Source organism: Chaetura pelagica, unplaced genomic scaffold (genome assembly GCF_000747805.2).
Source record: "Chaetura pelagica isolate M959 unplaced genomic scaffold, ChaPel_1.0 scaffold88, whole genome shotgun sequence".
Classification (NCBI taxonomy): domain Eukaryota; kingdom Metazoa; phylum Chordata; class Aves; order Apodiformes; family Apodidae; genus Chaetura; species Chaetura pelagica.
The window spans coordinates 247921-275346 of record NW_009954313.1 but is presented as its reverse complement, the minus strand read 5'-3'; the positions used below and the strand labels follow the sequence as shown (position 1 = coordinate 275346).

At 36.9% G+C, this 27426-nt stretch overlaps 2 protein-coding genes across 2 annotated transcripts in view; both read left to right on the top strand.

Annotated features, from left to right (window-relative positions):
- SEC24B (SEC24 family member B) overlaps positions 1 to 18988 on the top strand; it is a 41044-nt gene extending 22056 nt beyond the window's left edge. Inside the window, 18 exon segments of the mRNA XM_010004087.1 lie at positions 14 to 198; positions 1329 to 1431; positions 2047 to 2173; positions 4020 to 4129; positions 5058 to 5170; positions 6964 to 7082; positions 7382 to 7437; positions 7733 to 7939; positions 8558 to 8681; positions 9311 to 9469; positions 9908 to 10081; positions 10731 to 10841; positions 11972 to 12147; positions 13968 to 14105; positions 14647 to 14751; positions 15351 to 15443; positions 17106 to 17209; positions 18075 to 18988. Of these exon segments, the coding sequence (XP_010002389.1) occupies positions 14 to 198; positions 1329 to 1431; positions 2047 to 2173; positions 4020 to 4129; positions 5058 to 5170; positions 6964 to 7082; positions 7382 to 7437; positions 7733 to 7939; positions 8558 to 8681; positions 9311 to 9469; positions 9908 to 10081; positions 10731 to 10841; positions 11972 to 12147; positions 13968 to 14105; positions 14647 to 14751; positions 15351 to 15443; positions 17106 to 17209; positions 18075 to 18189 (2319 nt within the window). The 3' untranslated portion in view covers positions 18190 to 18988.
- An 8018-nt stretch (positions 18989 to 27006) lies between these two features.
- Positions 27007 to 27426, top strand: part of CCDC109B (coiled-coil domain containing 109B) — a 38282-nt gene continuing 37862 nt past the window's right edge. The window contains exon 1 of the mRNA XM_010004108.1: positions 27007 to 27329. Coding sequence (XP_010002410.1) covers positions 27007 to 27329 — 323 coding nt within the window. The remainder of the gene's footprint in view (positions 27330 to 27426) is intronic.

Genomic DNA, 27426 nt, shown 5'->3' with positions numbered 1-27426 from the left:
TTACTTTTTTCAGCAATATCCAAGTGTGAACCAGCTGTCCTCTTCCTTAGGAGGGTTAAGTCTACAACATTCTCAGCATCCAGAAAGCTTGAGACCAGTAAACCTTACACAAGATAGAAATATTTTGCCTGTATCTTCAGTTCCAGCACCTGTGCCTAACTTGAATTCTGATCTTAGGAAATTAAATTGCAGTCCAGAGTAAGTATACTGTATCTAGATCAGCATCTTACATTTTTCAGAGGTTAATAATTTAAGTGTCAAAAAATGTCTAAACTAACTCTTGACTTTGTGATTAGCTAATATAACCCCTTACACTTGAAGATAAGTTTATCCCCTGCATCCTTACACAAATGTTAACATATGCAGTGTGAGTGTAGCTTGCTTATTAAAATATTATACATTTTTAATCTTTGCCTTGTTTTAATCATTCAAGAAAAGTAATCAACACCTTAATGTTATGCAGTACATTTCATAGAATATTTTTCTAACACTGCATAGGATTTATTCCCAGAAAATTACAGTGATTGTGCCTAAATACCTTGAATAAACTGTGGGCTTATTTTACTGAGCTAATCCTGCAATCACGATGTATCCTTTCACCTCTAATCAAATATGATATCTACTATCTACATACTATCTATTATCCCAAGTCAAGTACACCTGAGTACAATGGAAATCACTCTTCCCCATAGATCTTCATTCTAATTCCAGAATAAATGTTACTCATTGCCCCAGATTTACTCAGCTTACTGCCCTATTGACAATCATGGTCTCACCAGAAAACAGAAATCAGAAAACAGGGGGTCTTGAAATTGGTCTTAGGTGTGGAACACTTAGGATAGCACTATTCATACTTTGGTGTTTTTAGTGCTCTTTATTTAGCCAGAAGTCCATCCTCCACTTTACATACACAAATGACTTTGACTCTCTCAGTATTTGAGATCCTTTATTACTGTTTTCTTGTATAAATTCTACTTTCTGAGAACTAGTAAATACCGTTTTCTTTCTTTAGTTTCCTTACCCAGAAAATCTTTATAATTAATAAAAAATAAATTGAGTGCTGTACCTAGAGCAGTTTTATTTCTTTATTGCATATTCATTGTGGTATACTTGCATGGCTGAACTAGTAAATTGGGGAGCACGAGAGTATTTTTTTTCTTTAGTAGGCTTTATTAATCTCTTTGATTAATTAATTTTGTTTATTAAATCAGCTTTGTGATACATAGGATTATCTTAAATTTCAAAATTTCTTAAAATCATACGTTAACACAGTGTTTTTAACATCTTCTAGATTTCCCTTTCAACATTGTGTATTTATTTCTTTTCAGCTCATTTCGCTGCACATTGACAAATATTCCACAGACACAGGCTTTGTTAAACAAAGCTAAGCTTCCATTGGGTTTGTTGCTACATCCCTTCAGAGACCTAACGGTAAAGTAGCTGACTGTTTTATTTTAGTACTTTTATTTAATATAGGCATTTGTTATTTTCGTTCAAGCAATAAAATTTAATGAACTGTAAGTCTTAAATTTGACAGAAGTAGCAAAATAAGTTTTAAACCTAGAGAGGAGAGGATAAAAGCCTCCAAGTTATTGCTTCATTTAAATTCATAAGGGAAAAGCTTTGGATAAGTCCTTCAATTTTTTTTTTCCTTGTTATCTGTATTTATGTAGAAAGATTATTAACTCTGGTATTTTTCTATATTCTTTGTGTAAGATTTGGTGCCTGTCATATTTAGTCACCCAAACATTGTCCTGTCTTTCATAATTCCTCTTACCATTGTAGCTGTGTTACTTTAACTGTGTAATTTAAAGTAATTTCATGAAAAAAATTATTCGATCTTTCATTTGAGAGACTGGTTAAAGACAATTAAATGCTATTTCTCCTGTTTTTAAAGGGGGTATTTTTAATAGGCGTCTAAAAAGAAAAGAAAAAATGATAGAATGTCCAGTCTTATGAAGCTTTTATGCACTCTACTGCACAGTTAATGTTTTCCATGAAGTGTATTGCGTGTCTTGGTTACAGCTTTCCATTGTTTCTTTTTAGCAATTACCAGTAATAACATCAAGCACAATAGTGAGATGCAGATCCTGCAGGACGTATATCAACCCTTTTGTTTCTTTCATTGATCAAAGGAGGTGGAAATGCAACCTGTGCTATAGAGTTAATGATGGTGAGTTTTTGTAGCAGGAGTTGCTTGCATTTATAGAATCTCTTTCAAGTATTTGCATCATATCAGTCCATGGGATACTTTCAATTAAAATAATGGCAGTGTTCTTAAGATATTTTTTTAAATTTCTGAGTCATAACTCAGATGTGCTGTGCATTTTCTAAAGCAAAATGTGTTTTGCAATTTTCTGGGAGATGAAGAAAATGGAAGAATATTGTTCCAATTACTTGTGTAATGTAATCAGCTTACTCCATTGGTTGCTGTTGCGGTGTGCAATTGGAAACGTGCTGACAGCTAACACTGTCTGCAGTCCAGGCCAGGGGCTGTGAGAAACAATACAAATTGAAGCTTGTTGTTGTGAAATCCTTTACATTTGCTAGTGTTTTAAAGTTGGGGTTTTATTGCTGTTTTTAATAAACCTTTTGTTTCCAGTTATTTAATTTCAATATTGTTTGGTGTATTTGAAGTGTTCCTTTTTTTAATGTATCTTTAATGTGAATTTTTTTCTGTTGTTAATGATAGTTCCACAGCAGTGGAGCTAGCTGTTCCATGGAGACACAGCCACATGAGCTAGGAGGCAGGGAGGGGATGCAGAATGAGGTCATCATGATTAAAGAGGATGTGGTCAGAGACCTGCTACACTACTTAGATGCACACAAGTCTATGGGACTGGATGGGTTACATCCAAGGGTGCTGAAAGAGTTGGCAGATGTGATCACGAAGCCGCTTTCCATAGTCCAGCTGGCAGCCAGTCACAAGTGGTGTTCCTCAGGGCTCAGTGCTGGGACTGTTTCTGTTTAACATCTTCATTGATGATTTTGATAAGGACATAGAGTGTATCATCAGTAAGTTTGCAGATGGCACCAAGCTAGGCGGGAGTATTGATCTGCATGAGGTTAAGGAGGCTCTCTATCCAAGAGAGACTTGGATAGATTAGATTGGGCTAATGTTAATGGTCGGGGCTTCAACAAGGCCAAGTGCTGGGTCCTGCACTTGTTCCACAACAACCCCAGGCAACACTCCAGGCTTGGGGAAGTGTGGCTGGGAAGCTGTCAGGCAGAAAAGGACCTAGGGGTTCTAATTGACAAGCTGAATATGAGCCAGCAGCGTGCCCAGGTGGCCAAAAAACCCAATGGCATGCTGGCTTGTCTTAGAAATAGTGTGACCAGCAGAAGCAGAGAGGTGGTTGTCCCCCTGTACTCAGCACCAGGGAGGCCACACCTGGAGTATTGTGTCCAGTTTGGGGCACCTCAATTCAAGAGAGATACTGAGGTGCTGGAGCAAGTACAGAGGAGGGCAATAAAGCTGGTGAAGAGCCTAGAGAATAAATCTTATTAAAAATGCTTGAAGGAGCTGAGAATGTTTAGTTTGAGAAAGAGGAGGCTGAGGGGAGACCTCATCACTCTCTACAGCTACCTGAAAGGTCATTGTAGAGAGGTTGGTGCTGGTCTCTTTTCACAGGTCATTAGTGACAGAACAAGAGGGAATGGCTTCAAACTGCAACAGGGCAGGGTTAGACTGGACATTAGGAAAAAAATTTTCACAGGAAGAGTGTTTAGACACTGGAATAGGCTGCCCAAGGGGGTGGTTGAGTCACCATCCCTGCATGTGTTTAAGGGTTGTTTGGATGTGGTGTTGGTGGATGTGGTTTAGGAGAGAACTTTGTAGAGTAGTGATGATGGTTGGATTTGGTGATCCCAAGGGTCTTTTCCAACCTGAATAGTTCTATGATTCTATTATTCTATGGTAACTGAAATATGTCTGGATTAGTTCGTTTGTAGCTGCCATAATGGCTTTTATTTGCTGACAAATAATATAAACTTATTTGTGGATTTTTGTTTTTTAATAGTTCCTGAAGAATTTATGTATAATCCTCTGACTCGATCTTACGGAGAGCCTCACAAGCGGCCAGAGGTCCAAAATTCTACAGTGGAATTCATTGCTTCCTCAGACTATATGGTAAAAATGTTCTTATAGTAACTTAACAGCAATTGCATGTTAATATAAATATGCTTGAAATTAATGTTGCACATTGCTTCAGTGGTGTGCATTAATTTTCCTGTGCAGGTCCTTTTAACACCAAAGAACACTTGAAATTCATGTTTATTTTGAGTTTTGGGAAATGTAAATATTAGAAGTTTGTCAGTTAAAGGCAATTGCAGTGTGTGGAGCCATCCAGTGTTGCTTAATGTGGCATTAGCCTGGTTTGTGTCTGATGCAATGTGGTTTCTAGGTTTCTCCCTCATTTTTAAGAAGTTTTGAAAGACCAGTAATGGAATAATGAGAGAATTAAGGTGGTTTCAAATTTTTAGTTAGTAATGGTAACCTCTAACTAGGAGTCAAGCTTTGCTGTGGCAGTAATCTTGTATCCAAGAAATAAGGCCTGAGAAAAAGCTTTATTCATAATGACGTTATTAACAACAGTTGTTCACTTGTCTTTGAATTGGAACACTGTGGTCAAGACTTCTGACAATAAATACACATTTTTGTATGGTTGGGAAAAGAATGTAGGTAGACTATTTTAACCCCGTTTAATAGATTGCACTGTTCACATACTGAAAGAACAATCGTGTTTTGAAGGGTGAATTCCATATCTGGCATGAAAAAGTCATGTTTGAGTTGACTGGTGGAAGGAGAGACTAAAATACCCAGTTTCTGTTCTGAAGCATGATATCGTATGTTTATTAGAAACAGGAATTACTAACCACTGGGAACTGTGGTTAAGTCTATCCACAGGACTCTCAGTAAATCGGTTTTATTTTATTGCATAATGTATGCCCTGCATTTTTCTAAGTAGTCCCTTTTCCCGCTTCTCTTTCTAATGACTAATCATTTTTAACATTTATGTAAATATGATTTTGAACTTATTATTTTTTTTACTTTGTAGCTTCGTCCTCCTCAGCCTGCGGTATATTTATTTGTTTTAGATGTGTCTCATAATGCAGTGGAGGCTGGATATTTGACAATAGTCTGCCAGTCATTGCTGGAAAACCTAGACAAGTAAGAATATAAATGACCTTTTCAAATGAGCTAACATGTTATTATGAACAATACTAACCAGCAGTTTTGCATAAAACTTGCATATGGAATTTAAACATCCTGTACCTGAAGGAGAGTTTTATTGCCTTAGATTCTGAAACACAACTTACATGTCTAAAAAGCAAAATGAAAAAAGCAACCAAAAAAACAAGGCACCAGCCAAGGAATATTTATTTGTTTTAGATGTGTCTCATAATGCAGTGGAGGCTGGATATTTGACAATAGTCTGCCAGTCATTGCTGGAAAACCTAGACAAGTAAGAATATAAATGACCTTTTCAAATGAGCTAACATGTTATTATGAACAATACTAACCAGCAGTTTTGCATAAAACTTGCATATGGAATTTAAACATCCTGTACCTGAAGGAGAGTTTTATTGCCTTAGATTCTGAAACACAACTTACATGTCTAAAAAGCAAAATGAAAAAAGCAACCAAAAAAACAAGGCACCAGCCAAGGAAAAAAAAAAAAAAAAACCCTCCCAATAAAAAGCTGTGGAAGCAGTTTGCATGAGGAGAGAGATCTTCCCTGTATATGATAAAAGGTGGATCTGCAAATAATGTACGTATCTGCAAATATTCAACTGTGGCTTCTAACAACATGTTGATTGTACAAACATCTATAAACTGTGCTTTCACCCCCTGCCAAGATCAAAATAATTAAGTAAATTACAGAGATTGAATTGACTGCTTCTTGTGCTGAAATGGCTGAGATGATGTGTACTGGAATATTGTTACCACTAGTGTGGGACTGCCTAGGGGAATTGTGTTGTCAGTTTGGCTTGTTTTAGATGACAGTTCCCTGTATCGCTTTCTATCTGGTTTAATTTTTGCATTGGAATGGCTTGTATAGGATTGTTGAGGGTGCTTTTTGAGGGGGGTTAGTAAACTCCACTATGTTAATGGCTTTTAAAAACTAATATGTAGAGGCCTCACTCTGAATTGTTTTCTACAAGTCTCTCTTACAAAACAATTTTCATTTCTGATAAAGACACTGAAGTGTACAGTAAAATTCTTCACTTACATTAATTGGTATGGTCTTTCCTTGTTCAGATCTTCAAAGGTATTTTGTCAACAGAGTCTTGGAAACATGCTAAATTGTTTTAGGAAAACTCATAAAATGTAATTCAAAGTCTATAGGAAAAGCCCTGCTTCCAATTAATTTATATATCCAGAAGGTAAAAAAGATGTTTGCATCTGATGCTTTTGTTCACCATCATGGTTTGCAGCACCTGATCATGTTTTATGTTTTATTTGAGAAATCACGTTTAGTTTTTCTTTTTGCAATTTTAATGCTGTACACAGGACAATGGTCCACATAAGAAATAAGTATGTTGCATTGTAGAAACATTGGGGTTTGGTTTAGAGCTGTAAGTACTCTTTAACTACATTAGTAAAGGGGTTTTTTTAATTACAAAAGAGCAGAATATACTATTTTCTAGTTAAGAATTGAGAGATTCTTTCATGTGTCAGTATAATGTTTAAATGAACTTCCTAAGTTCTTTCATGGAAGAAAACATCAATATATTAGTGAGTGCTTATCTGTAGCACTCTTGTAAGCTATCATTATCACAGCTTCTCCAACAATATTGAAGACTTATTACTTGGATTCGTGTTTCAGATCTCCTTTCTTCTGTTCTGCGTACCCCTGTGTACATGAGCTGAGTTGCTACTCAGCTAGCAGGAGTTGTGTGTATGTGTGTGTCTTGAGAGAGAAATTTAGGGCTTAATAGTCTATTTTTTTAATGCTTCAGGCTGCCTGGAGACTCAAGGACAAGAATAGGGTTCATAACATTTGACAGCACTGTTCAGTTTTACAACTTGCAAGAAGGTTTATCTCAGCCTCAGATGCTGATTGTCTCAGATATTGATGGTAAGTAAAAAAAAAATTGAAACTAAATTTTTGAAAAGCTGCTATTCCCATAAGAAAGATGAGAATCTCAAGTATTCTGCTATTAAGTCTGTTTTATTGAATGTATAGGGAATATACCAATATACTAATTTTGTTTTTGTAAAACAAGCTTTGTATCAACTGTATTATTCTCTCTAATACAGTAGCAGAAAAGAAGACTGTATTTCATGTTAAATTTAGCAGTGGACAGTGAAATGTTGTGTTCTCTTATAATGCTATATTTTTATTTAATAAAATGCATTTTTCTCTTCTCCCTACAGATATTTTCTTACCTACACCAGATAGTTTACTTGTAAATCTTCATGAAAGCAAAGAGGTATGATTGTTCAAAATATAGCATTAAATTTAGAATTAAATATTCAAACTGAAGGTTCCTTTTACACTTTGAATTCAAGCCTTTCTTCATAATGTGTTATTTCTATGCTACTTTTTAATTATAGAAGTATTACGTGTTGTTTGTTTGATGCATCATAGTTTTAAACATTATTGGTTTTCCTCAATGTGTTGAAATAAGCTGAAATATTTGGTATTGGTTGTATACAGTGTTTTAGAAGTAGCAGAAAATCTCAAGCTTGCAAAATCTCACAAACACCTTTCAATCTGTTCTGCAGCTGATAAAAGATCTGTTGAACACGTTACCAGATATGTTCACCAATACAAGAGAAACACACAGTGCATTGGGCCCTGCTCTTCAAGCTGCATTTAAACTGATGTCTCCAACAGGTGGTCGGATATCTGTGTTTCAAACTCAGTTACCCTCTCTGGGAGCAGGGCTTTTGCATTCCAGAGAAGATCCCAATCAAAGGTCAAGCACAAAGGTACAAAAATTTCTAATATTCATCTCATGAGATTAGGGACTGGCCTTGTCTTTCTGACTTGTGTAGTTCTGCAGGTCATCTCCTGTGGGTTATTTATAGCAATTCACTACATCTTAATTATTCAGTGTCTGCTTTTGTGCATTTAAAATAACTAGTTTATACATGTATGTGTGGTATTACTTCATAAGCTGTCTTTTGGTCCATAGCTTTTCTTGGCAAGCAGAAGCAGCTGCAAATCTATCACTCAGTTACTATCAGCCTTGGTTTTGAGCCAAAGTATGGATATATTAAATTGTAGACCTAAAACGTTATTTCTTATTATTTTTATGGCCTTGTGGTTTACAGCATCCAGTAAGTGTTATATAGTTACATGAATATTTATTTTATGAAAATGTAGACTCCCTTGAAAGTAGGATTATAACTGCTTGTAAAAGCAAGCTGAAAGAATATGGAGCATAAGAAAAATAATTTATGCAGGTGGAAATGTCAATCAGTTATTGCTTAAAGGAAACTTCCTTGTGACACTTTGCTACTGAATACTATGTCTTTTGTTCCATGAAGTCTTAAGAAAGCACAATCATTGTCTTAACTCATTCCTGTGTAATTTATTCACCAAAGGTGGTCCAACATCTTGGTCCAGCAACAGATTTTTATAAGAAGTTGGCACTGGACTGCTCAGGCCAGCAGACTGCTGTGGATTTATTTCTGTTAAGTTCACAGTATTCTGATCTAGCTTCACTTGGTAAGGAGTACCTAATGTATGCATTCACTCTTTCCACACTGTTGTCTTTCTTCATAAGCACAAGCTTCTTCAGGAATGCTTAAATCATGTAGATCTTCTTGCACATTTGTAAATGCAGCTAATGCTGTAAAAGAGTTGACTTTCAAGTTTGTAGCAGTAAAGAACAGGTGGATTGGTGCTATCGGGTATTATTCTGGGATTTTAGAGTTTTAAACAAGAGGGTGCTTTCCTGCTCGAGGACAGGAAACAAATGGCAAGGAATTAAAGTTTAATCATAGGGGTGGAATGGAGGTCTCTTATTTTAGTATTAAACCAAGATTTGTCTCTAAGCATACACTTAACTTTGCCCCTAACTCTTAAGTATTTCTGCACGCACTCCTGTCTTAACTGCCTAAGGTAGTAGGTTGCTTATTGAGGAAAATGTGTAACTGGATAATTGTGTGTTGGGATGACTCATCACTGTCTTCAGTGGCCTGAGTCTTGGCAAGTTCTTGTTGTCTTGCTGATGTGAGTCAAATAAAAAAAAAAGGTGAACGTAGATGTGTCTTGCAGGAAGTTGGACACAAGTTGTGCATCCTGACTTCGTGTTACATTTTTACCTCCTGACCATATCTTCTTCTCATTCACAGCTTGCATATCCAAGTATTCTGCTGGATGCATCTATTACTATCCATCTTTCCATCGTACCCATAATCCTGCTCAAGCTGAAAAGCTGCAAAAAGACCTTAAAAGATACCTTACAAGAAAGATTGGATTTGAAGCGGTTATGCGCATAAGATGTACAAAAGGTATGTTTTAAGTACTGATTCGTATGGAAAACTTGGTGTAAGCACATTAGTTTAAATTTTGGATGTGCTCAGTCTTTAGCAACACTAGATTTCAGTTTTTTTCCCCTTCACTGAAGATAGTTTCCTTTATGCAAGTTATGTTAGCTATTGCCTTTTTTGGAGGAGGGGAGCGTTTACTGAAGATGGCACCGTCTCACTTCACATAAACTGACATTGTAATGGAAGGGCATCATTCAGTTTGGAGTGTTCAGAATTGAACATGGAACTCTACAGGATGATGCTGAAATGTCTAATGGTTCACATAATTGATTCTGTGTGATAGAATAAGTATTTTTACTGGTTTTTTACATGTAGCTAGAGGACTGTGGCTTTTAATTATTGATAGGCGTTTTTCATGCTGTTTTAACCTCACTCTGATTTGTTTAATCTGCTTCTAAGGTCTTTCAATACACACTTTTCATGGGAACTTTTTTGTACGATCTACTGATTTATTGTCCCTTGCCAATGTCAATCCTGATGCTGGATTTGCAGTACAAATGTCCATTGAGGAAAGTCTGACTGACACATCTTTGGTTTGTTTTCAAACAGCTCTTTTGTATACTTCCAGCAAAGGTAAATAAATTCAAATTAATTGGCCGCTGAGCCTTTGTTTGTTTCTGTAACACAATGTTTGTATAGTTAGTTTCACAGCCTTTTGTTGTTCTCTAAGAGGATCTTGACAAACCTAGTGAGCCTGTGTGGCAGTTAATCACATAATGTAAATCTCTATAAACTCAATTTTGATGGGAAAATGTAATTTATATCCATCTTATATAGAGCTGATTGAGCAAGATTTCTTTACTTAAAAGGCACATGCACCATTATTATAAGCAAATAACAAACATGCACATTTGACATGCACTTTTTCCAAAATGACAGACCTGCCAGGGGTTGGAGTGAGTTGCTAATACCTTGGGTGGGCATAAAGACTAGCAAGTGCTTTCTGTTGTGGAGGATGCCACAAAATTTTGGGATGAAAGTCCAAGACACTCACTGTGTTAGAAGCTAGTTTGTGCCGATCCATAATTTAAAGCTTTAGAGCGTTGCAGATTTTTAACCGGTTGAGAGAGAGGAGCAGGAGATCCTGTTACAGCCATTGTCTGACCGGTGTTTTTTTGCAGTATGAGTGCATCTTAAATGCGAGGAGATATGGTGTAATGACTGAATTTGTATACTTCTACCAGGAGATATTGCATAATTATTTCTGCTTATTTTTATTTAGGTGAACGTCGAATTCGAGTGCACACACTTTGCTTGCCTGTAGTAAGTTCACTGACTGATGTATATGCAGGAGCAGATGTACAAGCCATTGTATGCCTCTTAGCAAACATGGGTGAGTACAGACCAGGAAGATTCCAATACATCTTTGTGTGTTCTTAATTTTAGCACCCCTTTAAATTAAGTACTGAATGAAACCTCAGTATTGTAGGAAAAGATTGAGTGGAACACACAAAAGCCTGAGAATACAAAAGATTACAAAATCAAATTTATACCAAATCTATTAACTGAAATATTCCTTAGTCTGAATACTTAGTTGACTTTCATCTTTTAAAAGGAGTGTTCTTACATTGTTCTCTCGAGTTTATTAAAGGAGATAGAATCATGACACACTTAAATGAAAACCGTCATTTTTGTATCATCATCACAGTTGTTGTCTCAAATTTCAGCATTCTACAATTAAGTGATTCAGTTTAGTGAGTTGCTGGAGACTGGAAGGGAACTTCTGACAACAGTGTATCTGCAATATGCATTAGTTGTCTGTGCTTCTATCCTGTTGCTGGATTTAGAATTTTCACTTACCTTGTACTTGGCGGTCGTATGTAGCTGTTTTATAGACTGATCTGTGCCATTGAGCACATATGGCTCTATGCAGCATCTTAGTACATGCTATGTTGTATATTAATAGTCAAATATGTTAGAAGAAATAAATAGTACTTCTGTATCTCGTCTTAAATGTGTATTCAGTCCAGCAGATGGCTTCCTGCAACCAAAGGATTTGCAGCCCTTCCTCAGTGGAAGAACATGAAACTTCATTGACACTAGTCATAGTTACATCGCTGAAATAACAGGGGGGGAGGAAATAAAAAATAGTTGCTGCAAATTTTATCTTGGAGGTAGGACTGCAGAGATTTTCAGCAATAGCTAAGTTACTTGTTTAAGGTTTAAAACAGGATTTGTATTTAGTCACAAGTACATACCACAGGTTTTAACAAATTTTTTTTAAGAGTAGGAACTAGGGAGTGGACATCAGCTACCTTTTTTTAAGCATCATGAAAGCAAGTTTCTGTGTGGGTATTTGTCTTATTTACTCTTGCTCCTAAAAAAAGTTAGGACCACAGGTTGAACTTTTTGGGGTTTTTTAGATCTTAAAGTATCATCTAAAAGCACAACTGTTACTTTCAAAATTCAAGGGAATAAATGAGGCCAAATCTATTCATTCCTTGTATCCTTCTAACCCAACAGCTGTGGATCGCTCAGTTTCATCTAGTCTTGCGGATGCAAGAGATGCCTTAGTCAATGCCGTGGTAGACTCCTTGGCAGCATACATGTCAACTGCCTCAAATCTCCAGCAGTCCATGCTCATAGCACCAAATTCCCTCAAGCTGTTTCCGCTGTATATTTTGGCCCTTCTCAAACAGGTATGTGTAATGTAGTGGATTAATATTTCATTCATTGTTCTATTGAGGAATTCTTCAGCTCAAGATCAAACAACGTCTGCACTTTTCTAAATTCAAAAAATATGGCTTATCCTCTTGGATCTTACTGGGCTTTCACATACAAGATAACTGTGAACTTATTTTAGATGATTGATGCCTGAATAGGTTTTTTGTTTATTTTGAATTTTCTAAATTTTGTCTGAATAAAAATATATATGTTTTACCAATTGGCATTTCTGAGATTTTCACAGCTAATTGGTGTTGCCCATAAAGATTGTTGGAAGCCACTTATTAGTACTACTTCCATTTTATTTTGTGAAGAAAAGATAAGTAAAATATTTTCAGTGTGCGTATTTCGTACTTCAAAGTACCAAGAAGAAAAATAATTTCCATGGAGGTACAATTAAATCTATTATAGAAAGTAAATTGACGTAGTTTAAAGTTCACATAGAACTAGTTACTACTTTTTGATTATTTTTTTTAAAATATCTTTACCAAACATCATACTTAAAAATAGAGCTTACTGCAGGATTTAGTTATCAATAAAGCTGATAGGTAAAAGATTTTCATGTCTGGCAGTTCTTTGTTTTCTTATTGTGAAATCTTTAAGTTTGGTAAGAAATGAAATAATGATAAATTATTTGCTTTGGCTTAGTGCCTGCTTCAGTCTCTAGTATACTCATTAGGAGTCCTTTGGTATTTGCATAAGTAATGCAATTAATGATGCTGAAAAAACAGACCATTTATTATCAAGAGGATCCATGTAAATGACAGAATTAGGAGTGGCTGAGAAGTTGTTTAGGTTTTTTCTATCTTTTTAACAGTAATAAAAAAGCCTGGTATATAGAGAAACCAAAATGCTTGTGACAGCCAAGGAGGACTGATGTACTTAGCTTTGCTGTAGAACTGAATATGAGTTTTGATAATAGAATATTCTCCATTGAATCAGAATATGGTGCTTACTCCATTGTGTTGCTTCTAATAGTGATTGTTTACTGATCGCTTCTAAAGGATATCCAGTAAGAAATATTTTAAATATTTTTCTTTTGCCTATGAGGGCCTAGTTTCTGCTATAAAAAAACGTGTTTCCTTTCCAAAGCTTTTGCATAACATTTAATTCCTACTAATATAAAATTAGAGTTAACATTATCCACAGAAGTACCTTTTTTGAAGTCTGCCAGGGTCGTATCTTCATATGATATCTTGCATCAGTGAGTTTCACAGACTAATAACGTTTATCAAGAATAAAAATGAGAAATGCTGGCCCAATCACATAGAAATTTTACACAAAGGTGGGAAATTTTTTTATTCCCTTTACCAATAAGTAGGGAAGGGGAATTAAAGGCATTGTATTCAAGTTGTATTTGATTAAGATGCTAATGTATCTCAGTAAGATACATTCCTTTACAAAACCCTTGCCATCATTGCTTGACACTTCAAAAAATCTGAAATACTGTTTAGATGTGACATAAAGTAAAGGATTCATTTGAGAAACAACACTATTCGTTATATCATAGGGGTTGGAACGGACCTCTGAAGATAGAGTCCAACCCCCCTGCTGCAGCAGGAACACCTAGGGCAGATCACACAGACTGGTGTTGAAAGTCTCCAGAGAAGGAGACTCCACAACCTCTCTGGGCAGGCTGTTCCGATGCTCTGTCACCCTCACTGTAAAGAATTTTTGTCTCATGCTGAGGTAGAACTTTCTATTACAGGGCACCACTGAAAAGGTACTGGCCCGTTCTTGACATCCACCCTTCAGATATTTATAGACATTAATAAAGTTCCCTGTTCACTTACAGAAAGCATTTAGAACAGGCACAAGTACACGCTTGGATGACCGCGTATATGCGATGTGCCAGATGAAGAGCCAGCCACTTGTTCATTTGATGAAAATGATACATCCCAACTTGTACAGAATAGACAAGTTGATTGATGAGGTAATGTATGAAGCTTGTTCTATAATATTTTCTATCACTTTATTTTTCTATTGAAGGAGGGGAAGCAGCTGTAATCAGGGTTGGAGTTTTTTATAGTTTTTGTTTGGTTATATTGCTGGGAAGAAGGAGGGAAGTATTTTCTAATAATGTCGTTGCCAACAGCCAGATTGTTTAATTGGATCAGTCACAGTACTCTGTGAACAAACCCATGGATCGATTCAGGCAACATGTTAAATCAAGGAACTTTGTTATTTGAATGCAGTAAAATAGTGAACACTTAGAGGGAGTAGAATTTGATGTTTTTTCCTCTTGTAGCATTTCTAGGGAAGTTGAATGCAAGGGAAAAATCTATGGAGGTTGTTGGTAGAAAATTTTAAGTGTAAACACCAGGATTCTTTTCAAAGTTTGTTATCTATTGCATGAAAAGTATTACATACACAACATTTTTGCTAGATATTAACAGTATTTTTTTCCTGGTTAAGATAAAAAAATAGCATTTTCTTTATATTCTAGTGTTGCTGAGTATTGTTTTTTGTTACAGAGTACAATACATGTAAATGACAGAGTTGTTCCTCAGCCACCTCTTCAGAAGTTATCTGCAGAGAAGTTGACAAGAGAAGGAGCTTTTCTTATGGATTGTGGTTCAGTAAGTTGTTTTTTTTTTTAAATAGAGCGATGTATGCTGAATTACTAAAGGCAGTCAACTCAACAATAACAGGGTAGTGAATTTGGCATTCCAGGTAACCTGGCAGTAACTTGTATTCCACTTTGACCCTTGGATGAGTTCAAGGGCTGACTGTGAATGTCAAACTAGTTTCTGTCTCCAGATGTGTGAAATAATTGCTATGATGTGTTTTTGTAATTGATGCTTTACTATGACTTGAGATTGGGAAGTCAGTGTGCAGTAACTGGAGACAGTGGTGTGACTTAAAAATGTTAGATTTTTCACTTTAGGAGGTAACATGGGAAGTTAGTGCCTTAACTGTTCCAATATAGATGTGTCCTGCATCCTCACTCTTTCAGTATTTTACATTTTTTTGCCATTGAATGATCTTACTTCAAATGCTATAAATGTATTAAGAAGTAGATGTACAAGTAACTACAGAGATGTATGTATGAATTGCAACAGGAGCTCTCAAGTAATGAAAGGTATTACTGTAGTACTGTTCCAATTACGTCACCGCTTAACCCTTTCTTTAAAATATATGCAAGGCCTTTACTAAAACAGATTCTGATCTCTTGCAGATTTTTTATATTTGGATTGGAAAAAACTGTGATAACAACTTCATAAAAGATGTCCTTGGATACCCAAACTATGCTTCAGTACCACAGAAAATGGTAAGCATTTTATGAGCTGTGCTGTCTAGTGCTTACATGTACAATCTATATTTAATGTATTTTTTTCTGCATTTTCAGTTTTTAATTAGGTAATTATGAATTAGGGTTTTATTAATTGGGTACCTTCTAAACTTTTGCCAGCTTCTCAGGAGACAGGTAGAAGTTGACAGATGCTTACAAGGGGAGAATGTAGAAGTGTAAATTCTGACATTTGTGGAATGCCAAAAATTATTCTCTGACATTAATGTTTTTATTATTTTTATGGGAATACATGTGGACTCGTAAGGATGTGATTTTGTAGAACTAATACAAAACTTATCTTTTCAGACATGCTAATTGTTAAGATTAGAGTAATTTTATTGATACCATGGTTTTCAGAAGCCTTGTGTTCTCCAAACCTGGTATAAGATAACAAGTCTATGGTATGATGTCCTAGGCCTGTAGGTAAAGCGTAAGAGTTAAGTTTTGCTCATCTTCCAAGCCTTGAGTAATTGTTAAAAAGAATTGCTCTCAGCTATTAGAATGTGAAAGACCCCTGGTGTTTTGGTTGAGGGTTTTTTGTTACAACCTGTACCTATAGTCTTGTGTGTGAAACAGAGCAGCAATTAAAGAGAAGAGCCCTCTTCAGTGGGTAGTGATTCCAATATGCCAACTAGTGGCAAGTAAGAATGGACCCTTTTAAGACACTCTAGAAAGTTCAGATTGGAATGGTTATATCCAGATAGTACAAAAAATGTATTTGTCGTTATAGAAACACACAGGAAGGTATTTCCTGCTTAAGAATTTTGGTTAGTATGAAGGGGGAAACTAAGTGACAAGCAGTAATTTTAAGAACAGCTTCAGAGTGGTGACTTTTAAGATTGCTGTAAAATTGGACTATTTGTTTAGAATTTTGTATTTTGCTTGTATGAGCAATTTAAAACTGTCCCCTCTGACCAGTTGGTAGTAAGTATTAGTTTGCAGAGTTTTCAGGAAGAGCTTGGATAAAGGAAGGACTCAATGGTTATATAGCATTATAAGGAAAATGAGAAGAAAAACCTAACATAGCAGAAGTTGTTGTCTTTGCTTTAAAATTCTCCCTTTCATTCATTTATTACAAAGATAGCAATGGAATTACTTTTAAATCTGTAATCAACTATTGTATGTCATATTAATTGTCTTAAAAGGTTTTATCGTCCGAAGAGTTTGGTATATTTATCTTGGTGAACGGCTCAGGTTTTTTAATTCTGTTTTTTTCAGCTCATTCCCCAGCCAAATAGTCCAGTATAATCTTTGTATTGAAATTTGCTTGTAATTCAGGTTTCACTTCTTCGTATGTTCTTCATCTTTGCAGTGATATAAAATGCAGAACGTAGGAACTTGATTGGCAGGGAAGATAAAGGCAAGAAAGCTGCAAAAGCAGCATTTTGAAAATACTGCTTTCAAAGTGAGCTTACTTTCTAAAGCCTTTTGCACTTAAAAGACAGTTAAGATGTATGGCTTCCTACAGAGCAGATACTACTGAATTTTTGTATTTTAAGCTGAAGAAAAAATTTGTGTGTAATCCATGGTTGGTAGTTTCTTAATAGAAATTTTAGCTTGGGTCATGTTATTACTATCAGGATCTAATTTTTTTAAGAGTTTTGATAATAAAAGGTAATTACTTCTTCCAATTACCTTCAGACACAGCTTCCTGAGGTAGATGCACTTTCTTCAGAAAGGACACGATCTTTTATATCTTGGCTTAGAGACAGCAGACCTTTAAGTCCGGTGCTTCAAGTGATAAAGTAAGTATTTCTGTTAGATACTGAGTAATTATTAGCAACTTGTATTTATAATTTCTAATTGACACTGATGAAAACTGGAAATATCTGACCCAGAAGAAACTGAATTACATCCTCTTTTCAATTGATACAATGCTGTTTCCTAAAATGTTTCGACTTCAGTTTACATTTGTCTTCTCTAGAGTATTTAGTTTACTGAGCCTGATGGGAGATAATGTTTTAGAGAGTATGATGACTTTCTTACTTGGATAAATAATATTTAAATATATAAATATAAAGCTTTTCAACTGTTGGCATTGTGGCTGCTGCTCCTAGTGCAGGTAGTGCTGGGAGGCCATAGTAAACAACAGAGCTTTACTGCACACTGTATCTGTGTCCCAGCAACTTTTCATTGGGGCAGCAATTCTGGGTACTAGATCTTTGGCATGTTTACCTTCTCTGTTCTATTGCCAAATATTAGAAAAACTGGAGGGGGGGTTGAGATTACATGTAAGCAAAGGTGTAAGTTTTCCAGTTTTTTAATCTTTAGCAGGATTTAATTTAACCCTTTCAGAGTCATTGCCACCAGCATGTATATTAGCTTCTAAACTAAAATTATTTTTGTTCCCTTTTTTGTGCTTCTACAAGGTATTTTAAATGCTGTTTCACATACTTTTCTGCCATTGTATACTTCTTTAAAATATGCTGTTTGATAGTTTATTAGAAACTTTAGGGTTTTTTTCCTAAACTTTTGATAATTTGCAATTGTAGTATCTTTGGATACTTCTAAGGACAATAAGTAATTAATTAGACTTGATGCCTCTGCTTGAATTTACAGTGGAATTTTTGCATAATGCTTGAACTAAAATACCTTCCTCTCTTCTTTCAGAGATGAGAATCCTGCCAAAACAGATTTTTTTCAGCATTTAATTGAGGATCGGACAGAAGCAGCTTTCTCATATTATGAATTCTTACTTAATATTCAACAGCAGATTTGTAAATGAACAAGAAATAGAAGAAAAATCCCGACTTCAGCAAGAAGCACGGGCCAAGAGAAGCATATGGGAGGTTACAAAAGTGGATACTTGTTCTTCACAATATACAGTGACCAGCACTGTTTTTCAGAAGCTTTACAGCTAAAGAAGTATACATTTCTGAAAGAATTTTGCAGATTTACTTCAGTCTAAAAGTCCTAGGAGTGATGAAGCTGTTTCACTAGTAAACTTGAATTGGTTTATACACGTTTCCAGTTGTGCAGCAGTATGGTGCTCTGTTTATTGCAAGCTGGTGAATTTATGTAGCTATGTGGGATGATATTCTTAAAAAAAATGTACAATTAGGTAAAGCCTTTTTTTCTTACATTTATTATAGTAGCCCTTCCAGATCTAAATTCTTAAGAGATGTCAAAGGGCAGTGCTGTATGTTGGTTGTTTATATGAATTTCTTTTTAAAAGGAATTATTCATATTTACTAAAGACTTCAGCAAATTCCCGGTGAAAGTTGTAGAGTTTCAGTAAAGTACATCAATTGTAGAAATGAAATATATAATGTACATAAGTATTATGTTTGTAAAGAAAATGTAAAAAATGTAACTAAAAAAAGATTTAGCTCAGTGTGCAGAATTGTCAAGTGCTCAATGATTAATTGTTTTGTCCCAGGCTAGACGATGGAGCTGACAATTAAAACATTTAAAACATGCTTTAAAAAAAAAAGTATCCATGTAGAAAGAACACAGTGGTGTCTTCTGTTAATTTTAGCTGAATTTATTTATGATTGGCTTACTAATTAAAACTATTTTGCTTTATCATGTGTTTTTATATTTATGCAAGTAAAATATTTTTCAACTAAACTGTTACTGAACTGAATATTGAAGAGAACACGTTTACCACTTGATTTCATAGATCTCTGGAAGGGAGGAGAAAACACTGCATAGTCTGAAATGAGCTGTTGATATAAAGTTCCTAAAATCTTTCTTACATGTTATCCTGAAGAAGGCATATCTGTTACCTTGTTTTCTGTTTTGTAAACTACTGTTGTCTTGGTCTGGTTTTCTGTAACGTGTTGTCTGCCATTTACTCTAAGGGTAATCACTCATGCTTGGTATTTGATTTCTGCTGTGGTCTAAGGGAAAAAAAAAGGGGGGGAGGGTGTAAAAATTAATTACCTTTTATCAATGAAAGTAAGGGCTTAAAAATGTCAAAATTCAAAATGTAATCACACTGTTGCATCTTTCAGAAACTTTATTCTTGCTAATGTTTTGGTAACTCAATGGTTTAGGCTTTTTATAAGATTCATCCCAGATTTTTAAATCAGGTTTTTAAGTTGAGATGATTTTGTTTTGGTTTTTTTAGAGGCACATTAGAAATTCATAAAGCACATTCACTCATACTTACTATTCTGAACTTTGTTATTTGTTTGGCTTAATGAAATGTGTCTACAATGAAGTAACTAAGTACAAAAAAAGTAAATGGTTATGAGTACGATTACATTTTATTTTAAAGTAGCCTTGATAATGCTAACATTGCGTTTTAATTGCCATACACCCTGAATCAAATAGTCAAGAAAAAAAGTGCTTGCTATAGATTGCAACTGCTTTAAATTAAATTCTGCAAGTGGTGTTATTCTGCATGTTAGCACAAACTCATTGTTTGGATAAGATACCTTATGAGTTATATTTGTGTGTTGTCCTTCACTAGATGTGCTTAAGTTACCCCAAGATTACTTAGAAGAAGCTTTTCATCTAGCAAATTAATTTATCATGTAATAAATGTCTGAGGTGATGCTGAATGTTGTCCCTAAATCAGACCTCCAGGATTCAGTACATTTGTAGACTAATTTGCTTTGGGTGAAAGCTAAGTGCTGCTGAAGAGCGAGGCATCTTAAAAATAATTTGTAATTTCAAAGATGAAAAGAGCATGTTAGAATTTTAAATGCTAGGTGGTAGATGCTTCTGACGTGTGAGCTTGGTATTGAGTATCTGGGAACCTACTATGCCATGATTAATTGCGACGTATTCTGTAACACCATTACTTAAAGCTTTATTCTTCTGTGTTTTTTGTATATAAAAATTATGAAAAGTACCTCTTGAGAGCTATTTGTTCAGTAAAATTATTACACAGCACAGAGAATCTATTTATTTTTTTTACTAATAATAGAGCACATCTCTATTCTGACTGATCTTTAGTTTAAATTTTAAAAAGACAGTCTCATAGAAGCATACTGAAATTTAAATATCTGAGGATTTAGTGTTTTGAAAAGAGTATCTGTGGGCATGGCAGGAGTACCTAAAGGACAGTTTTACTTAGGATGGTTTGGATCACACCACTGTACCAGAAGATACACGAGAGGATTATCCCTACTGAAGGATGCACTATGAAGGTCAACAACCTTTTTGCCCACTGAGTAATATTTTGAAGGAGAGATAAGGGGCATGCTTTCCTGTGTGTTTAAATAAAATCCTGAACTGTCCAAAGATGATCTGTGGCCATTTCAGGCACTGAACTCTTCCCAAAACTCCTTCAACATTTGATGCCTGTCTAATGGGAAATTTAAGATTTGCTGCAGAAAACATTTCATGCTGAGATTTAGTGAACAGGTTTTGTTGGTACAGTTGTGTTGGGAATTTTAAAGGTAGGGTGGGTAATGATTTATTGATGTATCTTTATTTATCAGTTCCTAGAATTAATAAGAAGCACATTTCTAGCAGGCTTGCATGCCTTTACTGAAGCTGACATTGTTATATTCAAATGCAGGAATCTGCAAAGTATTGTTACTACCATTGTAAATAACTAGAATTTGAAGTCTCAAGAACATTTTGGGTTTTCTTGCAAGCTATTGATTATGCCTTTTCATGTAAAATCCAAAGGCATCTTACTGAAGTGTAGCAACCAAATTCTTCCATGATTAGTGCCATGTAAAAGAGATTATTACAAGAGCAGTGAACATTCAAATAATCACATTATAGGAGCTTCTTCAATTTATGCTTCAATCCTGAATTCTTACTGATTGCCACCTGCAGGCCTGTTGATGTCCTTTCCTTTACAACTTGGATAACTATAAAATGCCTAATATTTCCCAGAATTTTTTCTTATTTTCCTCTGAAAGTCCTTAGTAAAAGTGATGGAGCTGCCTAATTTGGAATATCAATCATTCACAATATTTTAGTATTTGCAGATTTCTACAGAAGATAAATAGAGGAGATGGTGGAACTCCTGAAAGTATTTCAGAAATGGTTTTAAAATATTTGGAAAAGGAGAATGAGTTGTTAATCTTGTTTTTCATGCACTTCTTCACCTTTTTGATTTTCTGGTTTCTGTTTTCTTAAAGCTGCATACTTGAGTTGTATTTGATTTTTTTAGATGCTAAGAGAATACTGTGCTAGTGGCATCAGCAAATACACATTTCCAACTACACCCTTAACCATGTTATGTTAAAAGTGACAGTTTTAAAAAGATCAGGAGTGTTAGAAGGGAGTTTAGTTTGCCTAGCAAGTATAATAACATTTCTTGTGTTTATCAGCACGAGTAGAAAGTTTGCTTGTGAGACACTGCGGCCTTGTGGGGTTTTTGAGTGAAGCGTTCACTGGCACAAGAATCCTCAAGCATGAGGAAGAGTTAGTGATAACCAGCTTGGTAATCTGCTAGCTGTAGGAAACGTTATTCCTCTCATAAATGGTTTGAAAATACGCTATAAAACGAACATTATTTTCATGTTAAAACATCATTTAGGAAAAACTGTATTTTGTTAGTAACCTCTCTAGGTACAATGCTTCAAAAAACTCTACAGGCTGTAAATTCCAGCTTTTCTGAACACAAAATTTTAGTAAAAATTACCTGATGAGCTAACACTGAAGCAAAAAGAATAAAATGTGTAGCTATCAACTATAGCTAAGGCATTATTTCTGCTTTTGTCTTTTTGATGGCTGAATACACTGCCTTCATTATCCAAAGTAGAGCTTAGGGGAAGCCAGAAATAAAAGTAGAACTGAAACCACTAGTATGTGTGCTGGATGTCTTCATCCAGCTTGCTGAGCATGTGCATAGCTTCTGAAAGACTGGGGCCGTGACTCTATCCCGGTGTTGGAGTTTGGCCATTTCTTGTGATATGGCTGTATTTCTAAGTGCCTTCTATTTTTATTTAAAAATAAAAAGCCATTTGAATTTCCAAGCTCTCTCCTTTACCCCTTCCAAACTTATTTCTAATTGCCAAAAATACTTTGTTTACACAAAAGCATAATTTGCTCTTGGAGAGCAAGCCCAACATGTTTCAGCCTTCCAAACATGTATTTTGAAAGTTTAAGTTCCTGGAAAAGGAGTGGAAGGTGCTTTTGCAACCATGACTCTGGCATCTCCAGCGGTGCAGATGGGATGGATTGGTTCTGCAAGAGGAATGCAGCCCTTGAGAAAAGCAGCACATGAGGGGTCTGTCTGCTGCTTCATCAATGTCAAACTGCAGCTAGATCATTGAGCGGCGTTGCTCATCCACCTGCTCTGCTAGCCTGTCTCCTTTAAGAGCAACTGGTATCAGATGGCCTGGGATGAAATATGAGAAATCCCTAGTGTGCAGGTTGTTCTACCTGGAGTTGCATCTCCAGCTTACACATTTAGAGATGAGTTTGACATGTGGAAGCCTTTGGTATTTTTGCTAATCAGAATAAGTGCTTATTGTTGGCCTTAGAATGAATTATTTCTTCTAATGAAAAATGTTTGCAGTCTAATGGCCTGTGAAGAAAAATATAATTTGTTCTTATTTCTGAAAGCTGCTGAATGCTCTGTAGCTTCCTGTGCTGGGGAGAACAGGAGCTGCCAAACTGCTCTGTACCTTTCTTTGATACACAGTTATCAGGTTCTCTCCTTAATTTGTTTGCTAAGGTTTTCAGTTTCTTAGTGTGTTTAATTTTTTGATGGTGTTCAGCTCTTTTCTTACACTGCCTGCTAAGGCTGTACTTGAGATAGCGTGCCTGGTACTATGCAAGGTATCACAAAAGGTGTTGCATGTACTGATTTACATAAAGGTAGGTATCACCAGCCTTTTCCCTTTTTTACTTTTTCATCCCAATTTTTTGTTACAGTAAACTTTGTTAACAATAATACTTGGTTGTTTAAATAACTGTGTTATAAAAAATAAGTTCTGTTATATGGCTTCCGGGAGAAGTTTAAAAAACAAAGCCTGTGAAGTATCTTTCCTCCTCCATGGCAAACAACTAGAAGTAACAAAAATCTTGTAAAAAGTCTGCATGCTGTGGAAAAGGTGTAGGCAGGACTGCATGACTGCATGACTGCTTACTGAAGCAGTAAGCGTTCTAGGAATGCCCTTTGGTTTTAGCATGTGAATTTTCCATCAATTAAGTGGAAAAACAGCTTAGAAGCAAGCCTTTTCTTCAGCAAGTTGTCCTGCTCCTGGCAGTCTTTCTTACTTCACTTAAAACAGCAACAGGACAGACATGACATCACCTTTAAAAGGATGGACAACTGTTCTCCAGACAAAGAATATTACCACAAACCCTTGTGATGTGGAATACTTGAATGGAGTATAATGTCTTGGGAAGTGAGTGGGGTTGGACTGGATGCTCAGGTCCATTAATATTTGCATAATATGGGATGTCAGAATTTCTAGAACAAATATGATTGTCACTCAGACTTTGCGCTCAGCTGTGGTGTTAATTTGTAATGACTAATGTGACATGATTTAACAAAAAAAATGTGTATCTTGGTGTTCATGGCATCCTCTGATATAATTAATGTTTATGCTTGTTTGAGGAGTCATTTTTATTGCCATTTGTAGTTTTTAGACTGTGAAGTATTTCTTCATTTCAGTTCCACTCTTTCACCTTGATTCCACTGTCTCTTCTATGTATTTGAGTGACGTGTCAAGCTGTGCATAGCTATTACTAACTCTGTTACTAGCACTGAGTACTTAGGCAGAGGTTTCAGTGAGGACCCCTGAGCACGCAAATTGCACTGTGCTGTGTTCTGAACAGTCGCTGCTTCCTGATGACATTAAATTTACATGTCTTATATTTTAAGCCGTGAGTCATTCAAAGCTGTAGAGCAGGTCATTAAGACTGCCTGAGTGAAAAAAAAAATGTTCATGTAAATACTGGGTTTTCAAACTCTTTTTGATAGTGCAGGTGCCAAGCTAAAGACTAAAGCCCTGTGTCTGTGGCAGACTGGTGCAAAAGGAGCCAGAGCCTGAAACCAGGTGAAGCTCTTGCCTGATGCAGGTATCAAGGGAAGAGACAACAGCTGAACTTTTCTATCATGTTACTGCTGCTCTTTGATGACAGATTATCCTGCCTTGAACAGGAGCTGGGCTTGGAACGGCTCCAGACTTAGATCTACACCCATATTTTTCCAGTGTGTTGGTTGTGTATTTCTGCCTGGAGCTGTGGCTCCAGTGCCAACTTAGGCCGATTTCTCTGTGCAATGGTGCCAAAAGGGGAATCCGTACCCTGTCCCCACATGCTCCTCCTGGCTCCCGTGTGTCAGGAGCAATGGTCGTTTGACTGCGTGTCCTGAGATGCGAATATTTATGACTGGACAGACAAATAAACTCTCAGCAAATATTCAAAATATGCCTGTGGCATTCATGTTGCCCTATATGAACCATTCCTTTTGTTTCATCTGCTTGTTCCTGCAAGGTTCTGAGTGCTCAGCACCTTGAGGGATGGGGAATATAAACTTAATTTTATCCCCCAGAAAAGATCTTAGTGACAGGGACCTAGAAACTAGGAGGTCTCAGGGACTCTGCACTCCCCTGGGTTTGTAAGGAAGGTTCTTCACTGAAGAGGTGTTCTGGTGTTGGTGCTTGCTGCACAAAGGCCTAATGGGCTGCTAAAATTGTACTGGAAATGTGAAACTAAAAACAAATATGCTCCTTCTATAACTAGAACCAATGAAACGTTGAACTTGTGACTTTTAATATTAATGTCAAACAACAATCTTTGCCATAGATGCTATTCTAAGTGAATTCCTAGTGAGATTACCTGTGTTACCATGTTGGGGTCAATTTAAATGTCAAGCTACAGCCTTTCCCTCTTGGGACAGTTCTTTCTTCATCTGAACCTTTTCGGGAGGTAGGCTCTGAGCCACGTTCTGTCTGCTGATTTCCTGCCCAGTGCAAGCCACGTTTGTGTGTGCATTTCCAACCTGAACAATAGCTTACTGCTTAGCCATGATAGTTTTTGGCGACTTTTATTCTTGTCCAGTGATCCTATATGTGAGTCCTATAATAAGTTCCTAAATGCAATAATTTTTTTTTGTAAGAATTTTTGCTTATAGTAGTGCATCAAGGATCAATTTCTAAGCAAGAAAAAGCATACAAGGAAGTCTAAACAAATGAGATACAGTAAAAAGTCTCAGAAGAGAGAGGAAAAAAATGACGACTGGATGATGCAGCCTTCCTAAAATCCAGTGCAATTTACACAGCCTGGCAACTCTGTAGTAAGAGTCTAATTTGATTCTCTGCCTGGTCTAGTCACTTCTCATTCCTTGAGTGAGAATTTATCGTTGTAATTAGAGTCCAGGTCTTTTCCCATGTGGTGTCACGCCTTCCAGCAGTTTATTTAGAGAATATTATAGGCATGATCCCCCTCTCTATAGAAAATCCAGAGCTTTTGTTTGTGTTCTGTGTGAGTCAGTGATAGGTCTTATCTCACCCTTCTGTTACTAGGAGAATTAGGATATTAGCACTGGCAGAGCTAACTTGTTGCAGTGTGCTTTTCTGTACTTTGAAGAGAGTTTTTTGCTGTCTTTGCACTGGAAGGAAGCATAAGTTTTCCCTGGTGAAAAGTTTGTTTTTACACTGAGTGGGCACAGTGCTGGTACGGTGTAGGAGCAAAAGAACTTTGTATGATCCCCTCTTCATGAAAACATAGGAGTTTGGGTTTTATCCTTACGACTTTTGGGAAAATTCAGGCTGTTCAGTAATGACTTACAAAGGCCTCACATAGAATTCTGCAAGCAAGGCATGAGTCCTTAACTCATATTTGCTGCTGAAGAGGGGAGATTTTGCAGTAACTTATTATGAGATTCAAGATAAATCTCTTAGTAGAGACATGTTCTTTCAAATATGTTCAATAATTTCATTCCATTTTATTTTCTGTTTTATGCAAAAGTTAAAAGAAAACCTTCTAGCTGCTTTCAAGTAAGAAACATTGGAAAGTTTTGTTCCAGAGAGGTGCTGGAAGTGGAAGTGGGAAATCCTGCTTACTAAAGGAGGACAGCATAGAACTGCCTTGGTGGGAGATCTTCAAGCTATCTGCTGTGAATTTGGAGGTGTACAGATGGGAGCATCAGTTTTTTTTCTGCTCCTTCTCACCCTCCAACTCTGGAAAGGTACCTGTGAACTGGGGGAAATGGGGAGCAGATCTGTACTTTGTTAGGGGGGTCTGTACTTTGGGACTGTTGGGGCTTTTGTTCCCTTTCCGTGGCTGCTGAACATGCTGTGCTGCCTGTGACATCACAGCAGCAGCAGCTGGGAAGGGCCCAACAGGCAGCTCTGCCCACTGCAGCCTGGGCCAGCGGTGAGTGTGCAGACCAGGGGAGGCTGGGCTGGACCAGGACGGAGGCAGAAACGTGGCCCCAGAGTGGATGGGTTCTCACCCTCCACCAAGAGCCCAGCTGTTAGCAAAAGCACCTTGGGCAAGACGTGGTGCTGCCCCTGCCAGGGCTGGGCACAGGTCTTGCTGCCTCCCAGCTGCCTGGGCCCCTCTCCTCCCAGGTCCCTGCCCCTCCTGGCCGCGCTCACTCCAATATCAGTGCCCACAATCCTTCCCTCCCTCCCAGCCCCACTGAAGCCCTGCTCTCTGTTTCCTACAGGCCATGAATGCCATAAAGCTCCTTGCGCTGCTTGTGCTAAGCCTCATGCAGCACCCGCAGATGGTGGGTGATGGGCTGAGCGAGGAGACACGTGTGTGCTGGCAGAAGTACGAGGAGATGCCAGACCAGGAGGCGACTCGGCTGCTGCAGAAGATGGAGCAGAAAGCAAAGGAGCAGAGTGGCTTAGCCTGGGGGACCCTGATCTTTTCAGCCTTGCTGCAGTGGCAGTTCTGGGTTGTTGATGGAGTCCTGATCCTGCTCTTCAGGCTCTACTGGCGGCTCAGGAAGAGAAGCTGTTCCAGACATGATGTTTGGGGTGCAGCAAGGTGACCCAAACACTTTGCTGAGCATCAAGAAGGCAGAGGACAGTGTGTTGCTCCCTTTACCACCTGCACAGCATCCACCCTCTTTCTCAGACTCCAT